This window comes from Pseudorca crassidens, chromosome 10, assembly GCF_039906515.1.
Source record: "Pseudorca crassidens isolate mPseCra1 chromosome 10, mPseCra1.hap1, whole genome shotgun sequence".
Taxonomy (NCBI): Eukaryota; Metazoa; Chordata; class Mammalia; order Artiodactyla; family Delphinidae; genus Pseudorca; species Pseudorca crassidens.
In genome coordinates, this window is record NC_090305.1 from 65705117 (window position 1) to 65725638 (window position 20522).

Here is a 20522-nt window from a genome sequence, read left to right on the forward strand (position 1 = left end):
AAGGATACAGTTTAACAGTTGGATGAAGAGATACATAGGAAAAGGTCTGGAAGGGTCCTGAGTACAGAAACTTCTGCCTGGTGTAGTTGGGGTGTGTTACCCTCCTGGCATGTGGTTGTGTTCACCAACCTCGAAGCTCTCTGAATCCTGTACATTGAGGAGGCTTCATCATGTAGGCACGATTGATTATTAACTCATTTTCCAGCCCCTCTCCCCTCCCTGGAGGACGGAGGGGTAGGGCTGAAAGTTCCAAACTTATAAGCCTGACTTGGTCTTTCTGGTGACCAGCCCCCAACCAGGAGCCCACGCAGTGTTTCCTCATTAGAACAAAAGATGCTCATTTTGCCCAGGAAATTCCAAGGGATTTAGGAACTCTGTGTCAGGAACTGGGGTCGAAAACCAAATATTAGCAGAAACTTGGGGCAGAGACCAATATATGTATTTCTTATTATTTCACAAGCCCGAGCCTCTGCTCGGCCCTGGCCACTTAAGCAAACTTACAGCACAGGACTTTGGGTGAGATTGGTCAGCTCACCTATCAGTAGTGGCATAGTCTGGTTTCCTGGCTCCTTGGATGACCCTTCCATGAGGGCAGGGGTCAGAGTGCAGTCGCGCTGCTCACCATCCTACTGCCAGCGTCTGCAGAGAGCCTGGCTCCGAGTGAATGGTGGGGAAGCACTCGTGGGGTGAATCCTTCAGCTGCAGTGTCCCTGGCAGAAGGGTAGGAGGAACAGAGGGTCTGTGTGGGGGCGGCCTTGTGATGGAGGTCCCTGGCAGAAAGATGGCCTTGTGTGTGTGGGATAGGCCAGCATGGGAGGTGGGCCGGGTGGCCACCAGGAGATCTGGGACAGGGCTGGTCTTGGGTCTGAATCCCTGAACAGGTTGTATGTTGGGGGGTGGGGGGGCGGGTGGTGAGTAAGGAGCTCCTTCTTTTTTTTGGGGGGGGGGGCATGTGTGTTGCAGGAATAGCCACACCGCTGCCAACCAGATGGGAATAATGGGACCTTTGAGTTAGAACTTGGGCTCAGATTCCATCTTTCAAACGTCCCAGCGGTGTGACCTTCAGCAAGTTACAGCACCTTTCTAGGATTTCTAGAACGTGGGTGTGAGAAAGGGGATGCACATTCAGCGTGCGCTGGATGAACGCTCCTAGCTCAGGCTCTGGGAGGTACGTTATTTCCTAGAATATGAAATTTACTTTGTCTTTTTTTTTTTTTTCCTGCCAAAGGAAGACTAGATCTATTTCTTGCCCATGAAGTACTTTTCTATCCATTTACCACAAGCCACAGGGATGAAATATTTTCTTACCTACTTGGCTTCTTGTGGGACCTCCTCCGTCCGTGACTGATGGTTTAGAGCACAAGCGGCTTCCTTCCTTGTTTTGTATCTGCGCTCGATGCTCAGAGTGGTGAGAAAGGATGTCAGCATCCCCAAGGAATGAGAGAGAGCGAGGGGGATGCTGAAGTCAGTAGGTCCCAGCCCTTGGGTTAAGAGGAAGCCAGAGAGAGTGTCACTCTGCTGGCTGCAGGAGCGGAGGAAGGCCTGATGTGGAGAGATAACGCAGCAGGAAGCCCAGGGAGGCCTGGGCAGTTGTCAGTGTCCACTGGAAGATGCTGCCCACCCTGCTTCTCACTTTACGAGCTTGAGTGAGAGGTGGTCTGATTTTATTCCCCAAGCCCAGGCAAGATGAGTTCATGTCCTTGTGACCCAGGAGCATCCCTCTGACTCAGGAGATGTATTCCACCTCTCCTCACTGGCAAGCTGTCTCCAAGGGGGTCCTCTTCCCGCACTCCCCATGCAGACAGGTGGAAGGGCTGATCACTGCTTCAGTTGAGTCTCACTGCTTCTCTGTGCTTTGCAGCTAACATTTCTACGGGGCTTAAGCGCAGAGACCACAGTGATGGAGAGGGAAGAAGTGAGGTTGCGCTTGGGGTGGTTTTGTTCCATGTTCGTGAGCAGAATTACATTCACGTTGCTTTGAGGTTCCATCCAGGCTGCTTTGAGCGTGCTTTGGTTGCTGCCGGACAAACCAGCTGGTGTTGCTCTTTGTAAAGGTTTAGAGTCCAGTCCCAGGGCACTTGGGACGGGTGGTCTGGAAATCAACCCCAGGATCACCAAATAGTATAATTAATACCTTCTCTTTGTCCGATAGTTGCCGTTTTTCAAGATAAAGTTCTTCCCCCGTCACCATGTTTGAATTATACCGTCAACCAGGGCTCAGTAGAGGCCCACGTTGTCTGTTTCTCTATTTTTATGTATGTTTGTTGAGGGCATAGGAGTGCACTTTGTCAGGGGCTGCAGGTGTTCAGAGATGCATAAGACTCTGTAAAAGGCATTTACAGGGGTGTGTGTACCCCAGGTACAAGGAGGTGAGGGCCGGGGTAGAGGGGAGGCGACACATGCTATACGTGGAGCTGCACAGAAAGTGATTCAGCTCAACAGTTCTTCACGGAACCCTTGCGGAGGCCACAGCTAAGACGTGGCCCTGTCTCTTTTTTTGGATTTTATTTTATTTTATGTTTCAAACATTTTTATTTATTTATTTTACTGAAGTATAGTTCATTTACAATATTGTATTAGTTTCAGGTGTACAGCGAAGTGAAAAGAATATATATATTCTTTTTCAGATTCTTTTCCATAATGTTATTACAAGATATTGAATATGTGTTCCCTGTGCTGTACAGTAAATCCTTGTTATCTATTTTATATACAGTAGTTTGTATCTGTTAATCCCATACTCCTAATTTATCCCTCTCCCTCTTTTCCCTTTGGTAACCATAAGGTTGTTTTCTATGTCTGTGAGTCTATTTCTTTTTTGTAAATAAGTTCATTTGTGTTACTTTTTAGATTTCACATATAATAATGTCTTTCTCTGTCTGACTTACTTCACATAATATGATAATCTCTAGGTCCATCCACGTTGCTGCAAATGGCATTAGTTCATTCCTTTTATGGCTGAGTAATATTCCATTGTGTGTATATATACACCACATCTTCTTTATCCATTCATCTGTTGAAGCACTTGGGTTGCTTCCATATCTTGGCTATTGTAAATATTACCGCTGTGAACATCGGGGTGCATGTATCTTTTCAAATAAGAGTTTTTGTCTTTTCTGGATACATGCCCAGGAGTGGGATTATTGGATCATATGGTAATTCTAGTTTTAGTTTCTTAAGGAACCACCAGACTGTTTTCCATAATGGCTGCACCAGTTTACATCGATGTGGCCCGTATCTTGAAGGTGCTCCCAATTCACTAGGAGAGGCAGGCAGTGCCCAGGTAACCAGTAACCTGCCACAGCACAGTAGGTGCCGTGTCCAGTGCTGGGCACACCAACCCCATTGCTTCCATGTCCACACACACGCCTAAATGCCAGAGACCCCGCCTGGCCCACCTGGGCCACCTGCTTCATTGGCCGGCCGCCAGCACCATTGGTTTCTAGAGTGATAAGCCTGCTGCAACAGGTTTAGAGAGGAGTGGTACTGGCAGAACCCTGCCGTCTTCACTCTTCCCTGCTAGCTGGACACAGCTCTGATTGTGCCAGCAAAGGAATGCAGTTTGCCCAGAACGGATGTATTTCTTGACTTGAGAGCAGCCTAAGTTGTATGTGAAATAACCAGACAAAAAGAAATGCTGATGCCTCTGAGTTCCTCGATGTTTTCAATTTCATCATGCTGTTTGCTAGGTACAGAAATACCAGCCGTCCAGTAGTTTCATCCTGCATATGTGTGTGCGTGTGCGTGTGCGTGCATGCGTACCCACACACAAAGGTAATTTCATAGCCAGTAAGAAAAGGCGGAAGAGAAGGGCCTTGGGGAACTTGCTGGGGTGTTGGAAACATTCTATATCTTGATCTAGGTTTACATTACATAGGTTACTTGTCAAAACTCATTGGATGATAGACTTATAATTTGTGCATTTCACTGTTTGAATTTTATGTTGAAAAAATAACTGTAAGCAAATAATGGACTCATTAATGATATGCAGGCTGAAGTGTTCAGGGTGAAGTGGACTGCTGTCTGCATCTTACTGTGAGATGTATCACAAATAAGATGGATGGTTGGACTGATTAAGGGATGGGCAGCAAAATGCTAACAATTGTAGAATTGAGGTGGTGGGCATATGAGTGTTCCCTGTATGATTCTTCCCATTTTTCTGCATGCTTGAAAGTTTTCATAATAAAATGTTAAAGCGGAAGAACTACAAATAACCACCACTTGTGATCCCTAGAACTTTCCATAAGCGAATTCCCCCAAGAGCCAGTTTTCTCGGCTGACCCAGTACTGTTCCTACAGACGGCATCACCTGCTTCCTAAGGGAGTGTTGGTGAAGCGACGTGAGGGCCCTGGGCTGAGTGTGTTCTCTGTGCACCTGGTGTGGTTGGTGTGGGCGTGTTTCGTGAAGGATGTGTTAGCTTGGACTTCCTTTGAAGGTGATGCAGTTTATCGACTTGAAATGATAAGAACTCTGAAACACAGGGCTTTCTGCCCCGTAGGCAGAATGTGGCTGGGGATTTGCAGCCTGACAGATGGGAAGCAGAGCTAGAAAAGGCTGCTGAGCCCCTGACCAAGGATATGAGCTGGCTGCCCTGATGGATGCCGGGGGACCTTTTTATATATATTTAAATTTTTGAAAAATTAGTTATATATATTTTATATATAAAGTGTATAGAGATGTATAATTGATTTTTCAAAAATTTTAACATTATACAGTGTATTTAAACAGATCCAGGGGAATTCCCTGGCAGTCCAGTGGTTAGGACTCGATGCTTTCAGTGCCATGGGCCCGGGTTCAATCCCTGGTTAGGGAACTAAGATCCCACAAGCCACTCGGCACGGCCAAAAAATTAAAAATTTTTTAAAATTAAAAAAAACAGATCCAAACAATTTTTGAGACTAGACTTTTTTCAGCTATAATAATGCCTGCCCTTGTAAGTTTTTTTTTAATACAGAAGATGGAAAGAAGTAAAACCAGCCATAATTTTACAGTTTTGCTATATTTCCTTCTTGAATCTTTTAAAAAAAATTTCATGCATTATTTACGTAATTGTGATCTTTTTCATTTGACTATAACGGGGGAGTTCTTTGGAAGGGAGATTCCAACACCTCCTTTTATGTGGACTGGCCCACATAAGGGACCATATAAAGGAACCGAAGAGTGGGCATAGGGCACAGACAGGGGAGCCCCGAGCAAAGGCGAGGAGCTGAGACCCAGTGGCCAGGGGCAGGCGCAGGGCAGAGCACTGGGCTTGCAGTCTGAGAGACCTGGGGCTTGGGGGCCTGATCACTCGTTGTAAAAAGTGAGGTTAGTAAATCCCCGTTGATGGTTCCCATTGTAAATTAAAGGAAATAATTTGTTGGAAGTTGCCCAACCTGTGTATTTGGCATATTGTAATCCTGGTGCAGCATTTGGACATTGTCTTATAACGGTGGGAGGCTTTGAAAGCTTTGGGCAACGGAGGAGATGGAAGAAGTGGAGGTGTTCTGAACATTAGCACACTGGTGTGGAGGGGGCCTGAACACGAGCCTGGGGCCTGATTCCTGCAGTGGAAAGAACTGATAGTTGAAAGGCTGACGGAGGGAGAGAGCATGAGAGAAAGACATTGCAAAGGAGTAATCCTCCGGATTTGGTGATGGGCTGGTTAGGGGAAGGGGTGGGTATCTTGCTTTGTCCGTTGGCTTTTTTTTTTTTTGCGGTACACGGACCTCTCACTGTTGTGGCCTCTCCCGTTGCGGAGCACAGGCTCCGGATGCACAGGCTCAGCGGCCATGGCTCACAGGCCCAGCTGCTCCGCGGCACGTGGGATCTTCCCAGACCGGGGCACGAACCCATGTCCCCTGCATCGGCAGGCGGACTCTCAACCACTGCGCCACCAGGGAAGCCCTGTCCATTGGCTTTTTATCACTCACTTTACACTGTTTCCCTCCTGACTCACTGCTGTGTTCTTTCCCTTGCAGGAGCCTGTGTGAAATGCAGCAAGGGGGTGTTTGGAGCCGGCCAGGCCTGCCAGGCCATGGGGAACCTCTACCACGACGCGTGCTTCACCTGTGCGGCCTGCAGTAAGTGTGTGTGTGTGTGTGTGTGTGTGTGTGTGTGTGTGTGTGTGTGTGTTGAGGGACAGGGTAAGGAACACAGGGAACCAGGAAGGGAGGAGACGGAAGAGCATCCTTCCTGGAGACACTTGGCCCATGTCCCTCCATGGTCCTATGGGAAGGCAGGACAGTGTCCTCTAGAACAGGGTTTTGTACCACCAACACAAGGCCCATCAGGGTAAGCTGACTTATCACAGAGTACCAGGGTTTGCCTGGGGCCCACTCTGGTGGTAGTGGAGCAATCCCTGATAACATCAGGTTTGTAATGCATATCAGAGGTCTCAGAAGAGTCGGGAGGAAAGCGCTGGGATTCACCATTGTCTGCCCTGTTGTCAGTTTTCTCCGCCACTGCGGGGACCAGTCAGTCAGTTACCCCTGTGTGAAGCAGGGTCCTTTCACAACTCTTTGGCCCCGATCTTTCATTTGGAGGCTGCTGTTCATTGTGAAGTGTGAGCGTGTGCGTGAATGCCTGTGTGTATGCATGCCACACACGTATCGATGCCTCTTAGCAAACACCTCTGGGCATCTTTGTACTGCATTATGGGCATTATGCCTAAAGCAGCAAACCAGGAAACTAGGCCCGCGCTCAGCTCAGCAAACTGCTCATTGAACTGATGGCATCCACAGTGGAAGATTCTAACACATTGCAGGCTGTTTGCCAAGTCTGACGGAGCCATGAATTGTGCTTTTTTCACCGTCTCTACCAAAGATTAATTTTGAGGAGCATTTTTGAAAAATGTCCCACTGACATCTCCACTTCTACACCAAGGCTAGCAGCTGTCTATTAAAAGGAAACATTACAACAAAGCCAAAGAGAGTCCGGGACCAGGGGGTCTTATCATCTGGCCCAGAGGTCCTCAGTCCTGGCAGTTCATTAGAATCATGGGAGGGTTGGGGGGAGAGATTTTAAAGGCCAGTGATGGACTTCCCTGGTGGCACAGTGGTTAAGAATCCGCCTGCCAGTGCAGTGGACGCGGGTTTGAGCCCTGGTCTGGGAAGATCCCACATGCCGCAGAACATCTAAGCCCGTGCGCCACAACTATTGAGCTTGTGCTCTAGAGCTCGCGAGCCACAACTACTGAGCCCGTGTGCCACAACTACTGAGCCTGTGCTCTAGAGCTTGCGAGCCACAACTACTGAGTCCGTGTGCCACAACTACTGAAGACTGCGTGCTTAGAGTCCGTGCTTCACAGAGAAGCCACCGCAATGAGAAGCCCACGCACCGCAAGGAAGAGTAGCCCCCGCTCGCCGTAACTAGAGAAAAGCCCACGCACAGCAATGAAGATCCAATGCAGCCAAAAAAAATAAATAAATAAAGCCAGTGATGCCCCAGCCCCACCCTGACCAGCAGAATCAGAAGCCCTAGGGGTGAGGTTTCTAGAGTGGAGCACATGTATTGTTTCTAAGCTCCTCCGGTGACTCCCAGGTGTGGCCAGAACCAAGTACCTGGGATTAGTGCCAAGCTTCTCATTTTAGAAGCCTCCGGAGACGGAAAGAGGAGGGACTTTCTCGGCTGGTTTGTGGCACAAGAGCCCTCTGGTTCCCAGTCTGAAGTTCACCAGGTGGGCATGGGCCTGCCATGCCTTGGTGGCACAGGCATATGCCCGGTTCCAAACCTTAGGCTTCATCCTCACTGTGATTTCCCATAAAACACATGCCTAAGAATTTCCGCCTTGATCGTTACTCACCTTTGTAGGGAAAATTGTGAAAGACTTTGAGATGGATCACAGAGTCTCCCGAGCGTCCGCAGTGGAAATGTAGGAGTTTTCTGGTTATTGGATTCCCAGGGTCTCTGGGCCTTTCCTTGCCTTTGAGCTGTGTTACACTCTGTAAGTTGCAGAATCTTGACGGCAAGGCCCGTGATTCTTGTCCACAGCAACACAAACTGTGTCTGGCAGAGATTGACCAGTTTTGCACCCATTAAGCAAATTTACTTCAGCATTTCTGATGGCCTGCATGTGGATGGTTCTTTGCTGTCTCCCAGTTGTAACATCTTATTGGTCTCTTATTCAATGATGAATTAAATAAAATCTTTGACCCGTGTTTGCGTTTTATCTGTCAAGAGTTGTGATCACACCTTCTTTTAAAAATTATCTTTGACTTTTGGCTCCTGTAACTGTTTCTTAATATTTGCTCTACCAGTGGCTGCTTAACTAGCTGGCAGTTCCTTAATGGGCTGAGTTTATTGTCAAATTATGACAAACACAAACACTCAGGAAGACAGCTGCTTTGGGATTTTGCTTGTTCTAGCATTTAAGGCCCTTGTGGTCTGGTCTGTGTTTTATTGCTTCCTACTTCCTTATCACAGTGAGACAATTTGTCTCTTCCCCATTCACTCCCTGGAACCTCCTTTCCCCACTCACTTCGTGCATTTAAATTCTGTCCAGCTTTTAGGACCCAGCTCCAATGCCTCCTCTTCCAGGAAGCCTTCCTTGTTCCCCAAGCAGGAAAGAACCGTTTCTCCTGAACTAGGCATGCCCTACCTTCTCACATAAACAATGAACCACTGTCTGCGATTCTGGTGCTGCCAGCAAACCAGGCCCTAGAGCAGAGTTGCTGAAGGAAGCTCTGAGTTCCATCAGAAAGTGAGTGTGGTGGCATTCCTGTTGTGGGTAAACATACAGCTTCCTCCCCACTCACAGGGAGCAGTTGGAGACCCAGGCACGTGCCTGAGCAGCTTCTCGTGGACGCCAGAAGTGACTTGCCTTTGTTCAGTTAACTTACTGCTGCCAGTAACTGCTTTCAGCAGAAGGAGGTGCCAGGGTGGCCCACGTCCTGCCCCTGCGAGTCCTCAAGGATGTCTGCATGAGCCTCGGCACGTGGACACAGCACAGTGGGGGCCGGGTTCTTATCCAGTCCGTCCCCTCCTTTGTTGGGGAAGAGAAAATTGGGGTCAGAGAGGGAAAGAGACTTCTCGAGGTTGAAAACCTAGCAGTTGAGCTGAATCCATGGCTCCTGAATCCAGATTAGCCTTGCACATTAGGTTAGCCTTGCACATCTGTTTGTCTGGTTGGTTACAGTGTGTGTGAGAGCGTACTGTATATATGTGTGTGAGTGTGTTTTCCCATTTCATTTATGAGAATAATCTAGCCTGAAACACCGTGAAGATGTATTTCTGTAGGTACACACACATGCACACACACCGGCACGTGCACACACTCACTTCTTGGGTCTTATTGATACTTTATTAAAACATAATATCGGGATCTTATTGAGAGCTCACATGCACTTACAAGGCCAGGCCAAGGCCCGACTGATTTGATCAGTAAAGATAAAACAAGCTACTTCTAGGTTCAGACAATTTATTCCCTTCGTGAGCAACAAAAAGGACATGAAGGTGCCTTTGTCCCCGTCCCACACCCCAAAAGGGACAACACTGAAACAAAAGGGCTGATGACTGCAGTGTAAGTTATGGGATGCTAAGTAGTCAATCCTGGACGTGGCTAAGTGGTCATGAGTCAGCAGCTCCCTTCAGAGGGGTGGGGCAGAGAGTCCTCACCTCATCACAGATGAGAGACTGTCTCGTGTCCCGGAGACAGCCCTAGAGCAGTTCCTTGCACGCCGTTCATCCTTTGTCCCAGGAGGATCCCAAGGTGTTTCACACGCCCAGACAGACCTCCGCCTCCGGATGGTGCAAGTTCTCCCGGGCACCTCGGCCAATTCCCCATCTGCCAACAAGCAACAATGTTTAGTTCATTTTTAGTTGTGGGAACAACATGACAGCCACAAAAAATTTTAAAGACGGTAACCTGGTTTGTTATCATTCTAGAACAGGTATTTTCACTAATATTTTCCCTTCGAGATTTTGTCCAGATTTATACACATTTTTAGAGTTGTGATCATAGAGTGTAAACCAGTATTGTATCCTTTTTGATTTAATATTGTGTCATAAATTCACCCTAGTTTGTAGTCTTCTTCATAATAATCATTTTCACAGTTACATAGCTGTCACCTGAGCCGTTCCTCGGTTTGATGGCAGGGAGCGAGTGTCTCCATGTCTCGGGTTTGTTGGTTATTACACGTGGCCCCAGTGAATGTCTTTGTGCCTGTGTGCTTTTCTCCCTCTGCTGAGTTGTTTCCTTGGTGTTCGTTCCCAGAAGCAAGCATTCAGGGCACGATGCGTGGGCGTTTATGTGGTTTGTTAAAGTTCTTTTTTGACATGCTCCTCCCTCGGCAGCGGGTGTGTTTGGTTGCCATGGAGATGTGTGCTGTGGGTCTCCTTCTCCCACCTCGGCTCTGCCCACCCAAGGTGGCCAGGCCCCCCGACTGGATGCTCTCAGGAGCCGTTGGCACAGCATGGGTGGGGGGAGGGTAGGCATGGCCTTGGCCAGCAGCCATGTGCCATGTGTCTGGACACCATGTGTCAAGTGGCCTGAATGAGGAGAAGTTGGCGCCTGTCTGTGGCTCGAGAGAGGCGGAACAAGAATGAAGAAAAAGGGTGCTGGACTTGGGGGGTCAAGTGACGTCTCCTCGGCACCTTCCAGGATAGACTATGAGGCAGAGGGAGGCCAGGCTCTGTGTCCTCACCCCAGGCCGTTTTAGGCCCAGAAAGTAAGATTTTGTTCATTTTGTAAAGACTAAATAAATTCCATCCTGGAGTCATGGGGAAACCAGTTTGCCATGTTCACGGCCCCTACTGCTTTTTAGCTGTGTGAGTTGGAAAACGATAGACGAGATACGACATGCTCCTCCCCAGAAGCCAGTAGACCACAAGGGTGCCCTGGTCTTTGGGGTAGGGCTTGGGGGGCAGGCAGTCCTGAGGCTGATGGGGATTATGCCCAGCACAGGCCTGAGCTCAGAGGAAGGCAGCTGGGGGCCGGATGGGGTCCACTGACAGAACAGGGCTGGGATGTGCAGGTCATGGCCAGAACAGGTGACGCTTGAGTGTTGTGACCTAGTGTTTATGTACCTGAGTTGGCGGTGCACTTAGGGAAAAAACACAACAAAAATAAGAATATATGCCACTGCCCATCCCACCTTCCCAAAACCCAACATCCATGCCTGTTAAAGGTTGTGAAGGGATTTTATAGTGAAATCTCACACATTTATTTAGACCCCATCAGGGAAAGTCTGTCTAACAGAGTTAGTGAGATCCTGCGTCCAGAACACCAGAAAGTGCCATTCCATTCCTTCAGGTAAATGAAGCAACTAGAAATGAGCCCAGAGCTGTGGGACGGAGGTTCTTAGTGAGTAAATCAGTGACTGGTGATTCATCCATCAGTGAGTTCACATCTGAAGTGCGGCAGGGTTCTTGGTGGTGGTTTTGTTTCTCTTACCAAGTCTAAGCACTGCCTCTGAAATCATGTTAACCTTTTTCATGGACTCTGTATATGCCTCCTCACCAGCCCAGCCTTTGGAGATGCCCAGATTCTGAAATAGTTGAGCCTGAGTTAGGGAGGTCTCCCTTTAATTCATGGCAGGCACGCTTTCTTAAGAGTCTTCTCAATATTTGTAAGTAATTCGCAGGTGAGCTTTCTAGCTTACTTTCGGCCTGACCCTGCCCGATCCTCTCACTCGCAGTAGCTCACTAAATCCTTATTAACAGCCCAGTGAGTTCAGCACTGTTATTACTCTCATTTCACAGACGAGCAGAGGCTTGGAGAGTTTAGTTTGCTTGTGGTTGGTTATATCGATGTTAAATAGCCTGGTTGGCACTTGAACCCAGGACCGTGTGGACCCACAGCCCTTGCTTGCAGCCACCGTATCAAATTAGCTTTGCTTAGAGAGACACTGGATCTTGCCATGACATCTCAGGTTCATCTCTGCCTGGGGGCTATGTGACAGCAAAGGTTGGGTTTAGGGATACTTTTGACTTGTGAATGCAGAAGAGTGGCCTTGTACTTGGAATAGGGGAGCTAGAATTCAGTAGTGGGTGGGATGTACCCGTAGGAGAGAAGTGGATTAAGGGCTTTGATTAGAGGTCTGTTCCTTTTTAAGGGCTTTGATCCCTGAATTTCTGAGCTGTTGAGTCATCCCAGTATTCCTCATCAGATTCAGCATTTGTGTGCGAGCTGAATGAGTCAGCTGGATCTAGGGAAAAAGCTGAAGATCAAGAAAGTGAGGAAGGGACGGTGGGCAGATACAAAGGAAATCAGCGGGTGAGGGTGAAATCAGGAAACGACCAAAATAGATGGAGCTGGGCAAAGGGCTGTGCGGGTTGCAGGAGAGCAGAGGGGTGGCTTTTACTTGACGTGTCATCAGACGGTCACTTGTCCCTTTCCAGCAAACCCAGTTCTGCTGCGTGCACCAGAATTGGGACCAGACTTGGTTTCCCAGGTCAGACTTTGTTGATGCAGTGAGAAGCCATGATGTCCCCGACAGTGAGAGAACATCAGCTTCTTCGTGCCTGTGACATTAAAGGAGTCTGGAATTTTTAAGCTATGTTGTGAGGGTGACTCCAGTGCGACCTGTATCATTAATTGCCACACCTGCATTCCAAACACTTTTCTTATATTTGCACACGCATAGTTTGGGTGGAAATCTGCACCCTTTCCTTCAGTAATCCCAGACCAACGGTGAGACTTGGTGGTACCCAGTGTGTCCTCAACTCTAAGAGCAGAATGGAGGGTGCTCTGACACGCCGGGGCTCATCACACCCTGATAAGCACATGACGTTACACTGGGTGCCTCATCTCGGACCCAGAACCCTGGATTTAGGGAGTGAGGTCTTTTACGGAAAACTGAGCTTTGTTCTGGCACCACAGTTACTGCTTGGGCCTCCTTTGTGCCCTCATCTTGCTAAGGGCATCTCTTCTCTCTTAAATGTTCTGTCTCTCAAACGTTCTCTTAAACTTCTGTCCCCACCTCTGGCCCTGCGATGGTTAATTTTATGTGTCAACTTGACTGGGCCATGGGGTGCCCAGAGTTTGGTCTAACATCATTCTGGGTGTCTGTGAAGGTTTCTTGATGGAGTAACAATTGGTAGACTGAGTAAAGCTCTCCCTTATGCGGGTGGTCCTCACCCAATCAGTTTTGTTCAATAGAACAAAAAGGTAGACACTTCTGGAGTGAGGGGACTTCCTCCTGCCTGACTGCCTTGAACAGGGCAGTTGTTTCCTGCCTTTGGGCTGGAGCTACACCATCACTGTCCTGGGCCTCCAGCCTGCTGACTGCAGATCTTGGGACTTGTCGATCCCCATAATCATGGGAGCCAATTCCGTATAGCCAATCAACCTCCCTCCCTCTCTCTGTCTTCCTCCTCTGCCTTCCCCGTATATATACTGGCAATTTCGTCTGCACCCAGGCTTTCTGTCAGTGCTCTGATGCCTCTGACACGGGTTGTACTATGAGCCACTGTTTGCAGAATATTTGCTTGGTCATCTCACGCCCCTCATTTGCTTCCCAGCCACACTCATTTGCACAAGAGGAAGTGGAGCCCCAGAGCGGTTGCATAGCTGGTCTGTGGGGGACTGGGGTCCCGGGTCAGGTCCAGGTGGCTCCACAGTCTATGTTTTTGCCACCTCTCTGGTCCTCACCTTTACCGAACACAAGCCCCAGTCCCGAGAAGCTTGTTCCACCTGCAGACATCCTGATTCCTGAAGTCTACAGAGCAGAGGCCCGCGCCTGCGTGACGAGCATCCCAGGGGGTCCGATGCAGTCAGCTGGGATCTTGTCTGTGGCCGTGTGACTGGCCTCACCCCCACCCACTTACCTTCATTTGTCCCCAGCTCCCTGGCTGCTTTTCTGAGCTCTAGACGTGCACCGTCCAGTAGGGTAGCCACGGCCGCATGTGACTTTTGAGTGCTTAAAACGTGGCTAGTGTGACTGTGGAGTTGACATTTTTATTGCATTTTAATTAATTCAGTTTAAATTGAAATAGCCACACGTGGCTAGTGGCTACCATATTGGACATTGTAGGTAAAGTCTCTACTCCTAAGCCATGGTTCACTTATTAATAAGAAACAATCAGTAAGTTTATTGTTTTTACTTTATGCGTCACAAAGGCAATATAGTCACATTGTAAAAAAAATATATGTGGAAGAAGAAAATCACCCATAACCCCAAACCAAAACAAAACAAAACAAAATAATGTTGGCTATACCCACATGGACATCATTTTTGCCAGGTTGTCATCACAGTACTTGCTTTTATGTTCTGTTTGTTCCATTTAGAAGTACGTCATATGCTTCTTCCTCATTGCTCTGTGGCTTTCTGTTGACTTGATGACTCAAAGCCAATGCAATCTTCCTGCCAGTTAAAGTTTGAAGGGGAAGAGAATCCTTATTACCACATGAGCCAGGCGTGGATCCTGTGATCAGGTTTTCAAGCACCAGATGCACCTCCGGGGCACTGAGCAGCCTGGGAGTCTGGCAGATCCATTGCCAGGACAGACCGTGCAAGCAGCAGCCCCTGCAGGGTCCACTGTTGGTGGGTTTGCAAGCCGGCGGGGGCCCGGGGGCCCCACTGGGGGAAGACCCTCTCTGTTCCTCCTGTGGATCACTGCTGTCCCTCCTGACTGCCTCAGGTCCTCTTTGCTGCCCTGCCCACCTCCATCCACACAGCTGGCCTTTGAGCACAGCTGTGAGGGGACCACTCCCCTGCTCTGAGACCTCAGCCACTTCTTCTCATGACATCATAGTCTGATTCCTTTACTTGACATTGAACACATTCCTTCAAGTAGTTCCAACCCTTTCTTGTGTGCTCTCTTGCCACTGTCTCCTCCACCCTGTGTCCGTCGGAACCTCCGGCCACACTAAACATCACCCACCCTTTCCTACCCCTGTCTTGTCGCCCTCACACTTCATCCCACCAGGTACGCATCACTCTGCAAGCGATGTCCTCCATTGTGATCTCTGCTGTGGCTCCTCTGATGCAGGTTTCATACACACCTTGTTCATTTACCTGTCTTGTGGTGTTTTGAATTATGATTAGATTGAAACTGTTGGCAGGGGTCTATGCCTCCCCCTCTGTGGTCAGTTTTGTGAGAACGGGGACAGTGTTTAACTGACCTTGATTTACCCTTGATCTGCCACCTTTAGTATAATGCAGGGCACACAGTTAGCACTGAAGAAATGTTGGAGGGCATAAAGGTGGCATTATCCATTACCCTGTACCCATAAGCTTTCACTCCCCATTCCCCATCCCTCTTTTTCTAGCCCTAAGCAAGCACTCCTGTATAGATTTGCCTACTCTGGATGTTTCATGTAAATAGAGTCATATGTATGTGGTCTTTTGTAACTAGCTTCTTTTACTTAGCATAATGTGATCCAGAGTCATCCATGTTGTAGCATGTATCAGAACTTCATTCCTTTTATATTTATTTATTAAAATATTTATTCACGTATTTATTTATTTTTGTCTGCGTTGGGTCTTCATTGCTGTGCGTGGGCTTCCCCTAGTTGCGGTGAGCGGGGGCTGCTCTTCGTTGAGGTGCGCGGGCTTCTCATTGCGGTGGCTTCTTTTTGTTTTGTTTTGTTGCAGAGCACGGGCTCTAGGCACGCGGGCTTCAGTAGTTGCAGCCCGCGTGCTCAGTAGTTGTGGCTCATGGGCTCTAGAGTGCAGGCTCAGTAGCTGTGGCGCACAAGCTTAGTTGCTCCGCGGCATGTGGGATCTTCCTGGACCAGGGATAAACCCGTGTCCCCTACATTGGCAGGTGGATTCTTAACCAGTGCGCCACCAGGGAAGTCCCTCCGTCCCTTTTTATGGCTGAATAATAATCCATCGTATGGATAGACCACATTTTATTTATCCATTCATCAGTCAGTGGACACTCGTTTCCACTTTTTGGCCATTATAAATAAGGCTGCTATGAAGATTCCTGTGCATGTTTCTGTGTGGACATATTTTTTCAGTTCTTTAGGATAGATATCTAGGAGTGGAATCGCTGTGTCATATGGTAACTCTATGTTTAACTTTTCTGAGGCACTGTTTTGCAAAACGGCTGAACCATTTTACACTCCCACCAGCAGTGTATGAGGGTTCCAGTATCTCCACATTCTTGCCAGTACTTGTGATTGTGTGACTTTGATTCTAACCATCCTAGTGAGCATGAAGTTGAATCTCAGTGTGGTTTTGATTTGCATTTCCCTGATGACTGACATGGAGCATCTTTTCATGGCCTATTTGTATGTCTTATTTGGATAAATGTCTATCCAGATCCCTTACCCTTTTTTTTTTGGCTGCACCAAATGGCATGTGGGAACTCAGTTCCCCGATCAGGGATTGAACCTGCGCCCTCTGCATTGGAAGCTCGGAGTCTTAACCACTGGACTCTCAGGGAAGGTCCCCCCTTAGCCATTTTTAATTGGGTTATTTGTCTTTTTATTATTGAGATCTAATGGTTCTTTATATGTTCTACATGTAGATATCCTGTTAGATATATAATTTACCAATGTTTTCTGTTATTCTGTGCACTGTTGTTTCACTTTCCTGATGTTATTATTTGCAGCACAGAAGTTTTAAATTTTGATATAGTCTAATCTATCTATTTTTTCTTTTGTTTCTTGTGGTTTTGGTGCTTTATCTCATAAAACATAGACCTACCAAATGTCACAAAGATTCATGCCCTGAGAGCTATAGTTTTTAGCTCTTAGGTTGAGCTCTTGGATCTATTTTGAGTTAATTCTTGTATGTGGTTTGGGGTAGAAGTTCAGGTTCATTCTCTGGCGTGTGGATAGCCAGTTTTCCCAGCCCCGTCTGTTGAAAAGGCCGTTCTTTCTCAATTGGATTGTTGTGGCAAATTCGTCAAAAATTCATTGACCCTAAAATGTAAGGGTTTACTTCCGGTCTCTCAGTTTTCTTCCATTGCTGTAGTCAATTATCTTTTAAAGAGATTTAACTAATGAGAACAAAATCTTATTTTTCCATGCAGTTACTGTTTCTAGTCTTCTTCATTCCTTTGTTTAAATCCAGATTTTCATCTGGTACCATTTTCTTTCTCCTTAAAAGACTTCCTTTAGGGCTTCCCTGGTGGCGCAGTGGTTGAGAGTCCGCCTGCTGATGCAGGGGACATGGGTTCGTGCCCCGGTCCAGGAAGATCCCACATGCCGCGGAGCGGCTGGGCCCGTGAGCCATGGCCGCTGAGCCTGCGCGTCTGGAGCCTGTGCTCCGCAACGGGAGAGGCCACAACAGTGAGAGGCCCGCGTATCGCAAAAAAAAAAAAAAAAAAAAGACTTCCTTTAACTTTTATTTTTTTTCCTTTGGTAATGCAGATCTGCCCGTGCAGAATTGTTTCAACTTTTGAATGTCTGAATTCAGCCGTACTTCACTTTGGTTTTAAAAGATATTTTTTGCTGTGTGTGGAATTCTAGGTCGATAGTTCTTTCATTTTTAAAAAATGTTGTTTCACTGTTTTCTTACTTGCTTTGTTTTCAGTCAGAAATCCAGTGCCATCTTTATCTTTGTCTCTTTGTATGTAACATGTCTTTTTCCTCTAAGATTTTCCCTTTATCGTTGATTTTGAGAAGTTTGATCATGATGTCCCTTGGTGCACTTTTCATGTTTCTTGTGCTTGGGGTTTGTTGAGCTTTTTGGATCTGTTAGTGTATGGTCTTCATCAAATCTGGAATATTTTTGGCCATTATTTCTTCAGATTTCCTGCCACACCCTCCTTTCCCCTTCAGGGACTCCAGTGGCCCCTTGGTTCGGCATCTTGAAGTTGTCCCACGGCTCACTTTAATGGTCTTTTCTTTCTTTCTTTTTTAAAAAATTTAATTGGAGTATAGTTGATTTACAATGTTGTGTTAGTTTCAGGTGTACAGCATAGTGATTCAGTTATACATATACACATATTCATTCTTTTTCAGATTCTTTTCCCATATAGGTTGTTACAGAGTGTTAAGTAGAGTTCCCTGTGCTATATGGTGCTTTCTTGTTGATCATCTATCTTATATATAGTAGTGTGTGTATGTTAATTCCAACCTCCTAATTTATCTCTCCCCCCCCCCCCCCATCAATGGTCTTTTTGTTTTTAGATTCTTTTCCTCTCTGTTGCATTTTGGACAGTTTCTATTGCTATGCTTTTAACGTCATAGATATTTTCTCCTGCAATGTGTAATCTGCTTTTAATCCCATTCAGTGTATCTTTCATCTGACATTTTAGTTGTCATCTCTAGCAGTTCAATTTGGGCCTCTTAAAAATATCTTCTGTGTCACTGTTTAACTTTTGGGACATATGGACTAGAATAACAATAACTCGTCCTCCTTTACTAATGCTAATGTCTGTGTCAGATCTGGGTTGATTTCCATAGATTGATTATTTTCTCCATTATGGGTTGTGTTTTCTTGCCTCTTTACATGCCTGATCATCTTTGATTGGATGCCACATGTTGTGAATCATACCTTGTTGAGTCGTAGATATTTTTACATTCCATTAAATCTTCTTGAGCATTAAATCTTCTGGGGTGCAGATAACTTATTTAGAAACAGTAATCCTTTCCAGTGTGGTTTTTATGATTTGCTAAGTGAGTTTAGAGCAGAGCTCAGTCTAGGGGTAATGATGCCCCACTCCCAGGGCAAAACCTTTCTGAGTACTTTACTCAGTGTTGCGTGGATTACTATGTGTTTTCCCAGTCTGTCTGGTGGGAATAGACCGTTTCCGGCCCTTGTGCACACCAGGCACTGTTCTCTTTCATCCTTTCGGATGTCTTTTACCCCCAGCGGTGGTTATTTTCTTCACATGCATGTGCTGATCCGTGCTCTGCTAAATCCTCAGAGGAGACCCTCTGCGAATCTCCAGGATTTTTTCTCTGTGCAGCGTTCTTTCCTCTGACTCAGATGATGATGGTCTGGAATAGTGGGCATGGAAAACTGTAAGGAAAAAAAAAGACTGGGGAGTGGCTAGTGAGAAGAGGATTGCAGTGAGGAGTGGGCTACTCAGAGTGTGGTCCTCAACCAGTGCTGGCCAGTAAGGACAGAAGCACAGAAATTGAGCCTTTTCATAACACTCTCAACAGAAACTGGAAACTTTCATAACAATTTGACAGAGCATATTGAGGCTTGGATTTCATGTTTCATTTTCCCACATTATTGTATTTTACGAGAAAATAAGTCTGACAGGTGGCAATTAAAAACAAAACCCCCAAGACCTGGCCCTTTACCACAGAAAAACTGAGAAGGGAACAGTGACCTGGAGGATTTGGATAAAGAGGGAGATGGAAGTGGATGTGACTTTTAGCTTCAATAATTGAGGGTTTTTGGGCTTCCCTGGTGGCGCAGTGGTTGAGAGTCCGCCTGCTGATGCAGGGGGCACGGGTTAGTGTCCCAGTCCGGGAGGATCCCACATGCCGGGGAGCGGCTGGGCCCGTGAGCCATGGCCGCTGAGCCTGCGTGTCCGGAGCCTGTGCTCCGCAACGGGAGAGGCCACAGCAGTGGGAGGCCCGCGTACCGCCAAAAAAAAAAAAAAAAAAAACTTGACGGTTTTTGAAGGGATCCTGGCAACGGTGCCTTATGTCACATGCTTAGCATGAGCCAGTGCTGTGCTGGGCCCCGCTGTGATCCCTGATTTTGTCCTCTCCTCAGCACCCTCTTTGGAGGAACCCAGGGGTTTAGGTGCCCAGCCAGCCTCTCACTTGGGAAGTAGCAAAGCCAAGGACCCCAGCCTGAGCTTTTCCACTTTCCTCTTTCTTCCTGTTCCTCATCCCCCTGGGGCAAGATGAGCCTGTGGAATCCAGGTTGATCTGTTCACTGGAGCCGAACCAATTTGGTTGGTTTCTTTCTGTTGCTTTGTTGTTAGCAATACCTTCTAACAGTTATCCTATTCTGGAAAAAGCTGTTTGAAGCAGTAGATCCGGTAGACCTTTGTGGCTGATGCAAGTGTTCTGTAGCTGCCCTGGTCACAAGTGGCTTTCAGGGACTTGGAATGTGCTTGTTCAAGTTGAACTGACTTTTTTCTTTTTAAGATTTATTTATTATTTATTTATTTATTAGCTGCCTCGGGTCTTAGTTGGAGCACGCGGGCTCTTTGTTGTGGCGCACGGAATCTCTTCTCTAGTTGTGGCGCGCAGGCTCCAGGGCGCGTGGGCTCTGTAGTTGTGGCGCACGGGCTTAGTTGCCGCGCGGCCTGTGAGATCTTAGTTCCCTGACCAGGGATCCAACCCGTGTCCCCTGCATTGGAAGACGGATTCTTTATCACTGGACCACCAGGGAAGTCCCTGAACTGAATTTTTAATGTTATTTTATTTAATTAATTCAGTTACATATCAGTAGCCACATATGGGCCGGTAGCCACTGTGGACGGCACAGGTAGAAGTTACCAGTTGGAACGGTGCAATAAAAACATGATCTAAACAATTGCTAGCTTTTACTTTTCTCAGGAAGTATCTTCCTTGTTGGGAAAACCTTGCATTTTTACTTTTCAGGGAGATATTTTAGAAACTGAAATTTGCGGTTAAGTCTTACAGCCAAGGGCCAATTACTTTTCCAGAATAGATGAGTTGTTTCTATTTCTAGAAACAAGGGAGAATGGTGAGTATTGCAAGTTTAGTTTTATT

The 20522-nt window shown here is 47.1% G+C and overlaps 1 protein-coding gene across 3 annotated transcripts in view; it reads left to right on the forward strand.

Moving 5' to 3' along the window:
- Window positions 1–20522, forward strand: part of LIMD1 (LIM domain containing 1) — a 73233-nt gene that overhangs the window by 30598 nt on the left and 22113 nt on the right. For all 3 annotated transcript variants that reach the window (XR_010946975.1, XM_067754095.1, XM_067754096.1), the window contains one exon: window positions 5959–6060. Coding sequence is in view for 2 of the 3 variants with exons in the window: in XM_067754095.1 (XP_067610196.1) it covers window positions 5959–6060 (102 nt within the window). In the remaining variant the exon portion in view is untranslated. The remainder of the gene's footprint in view (window positions 1–5958; window positions 6061–20522) is intronic.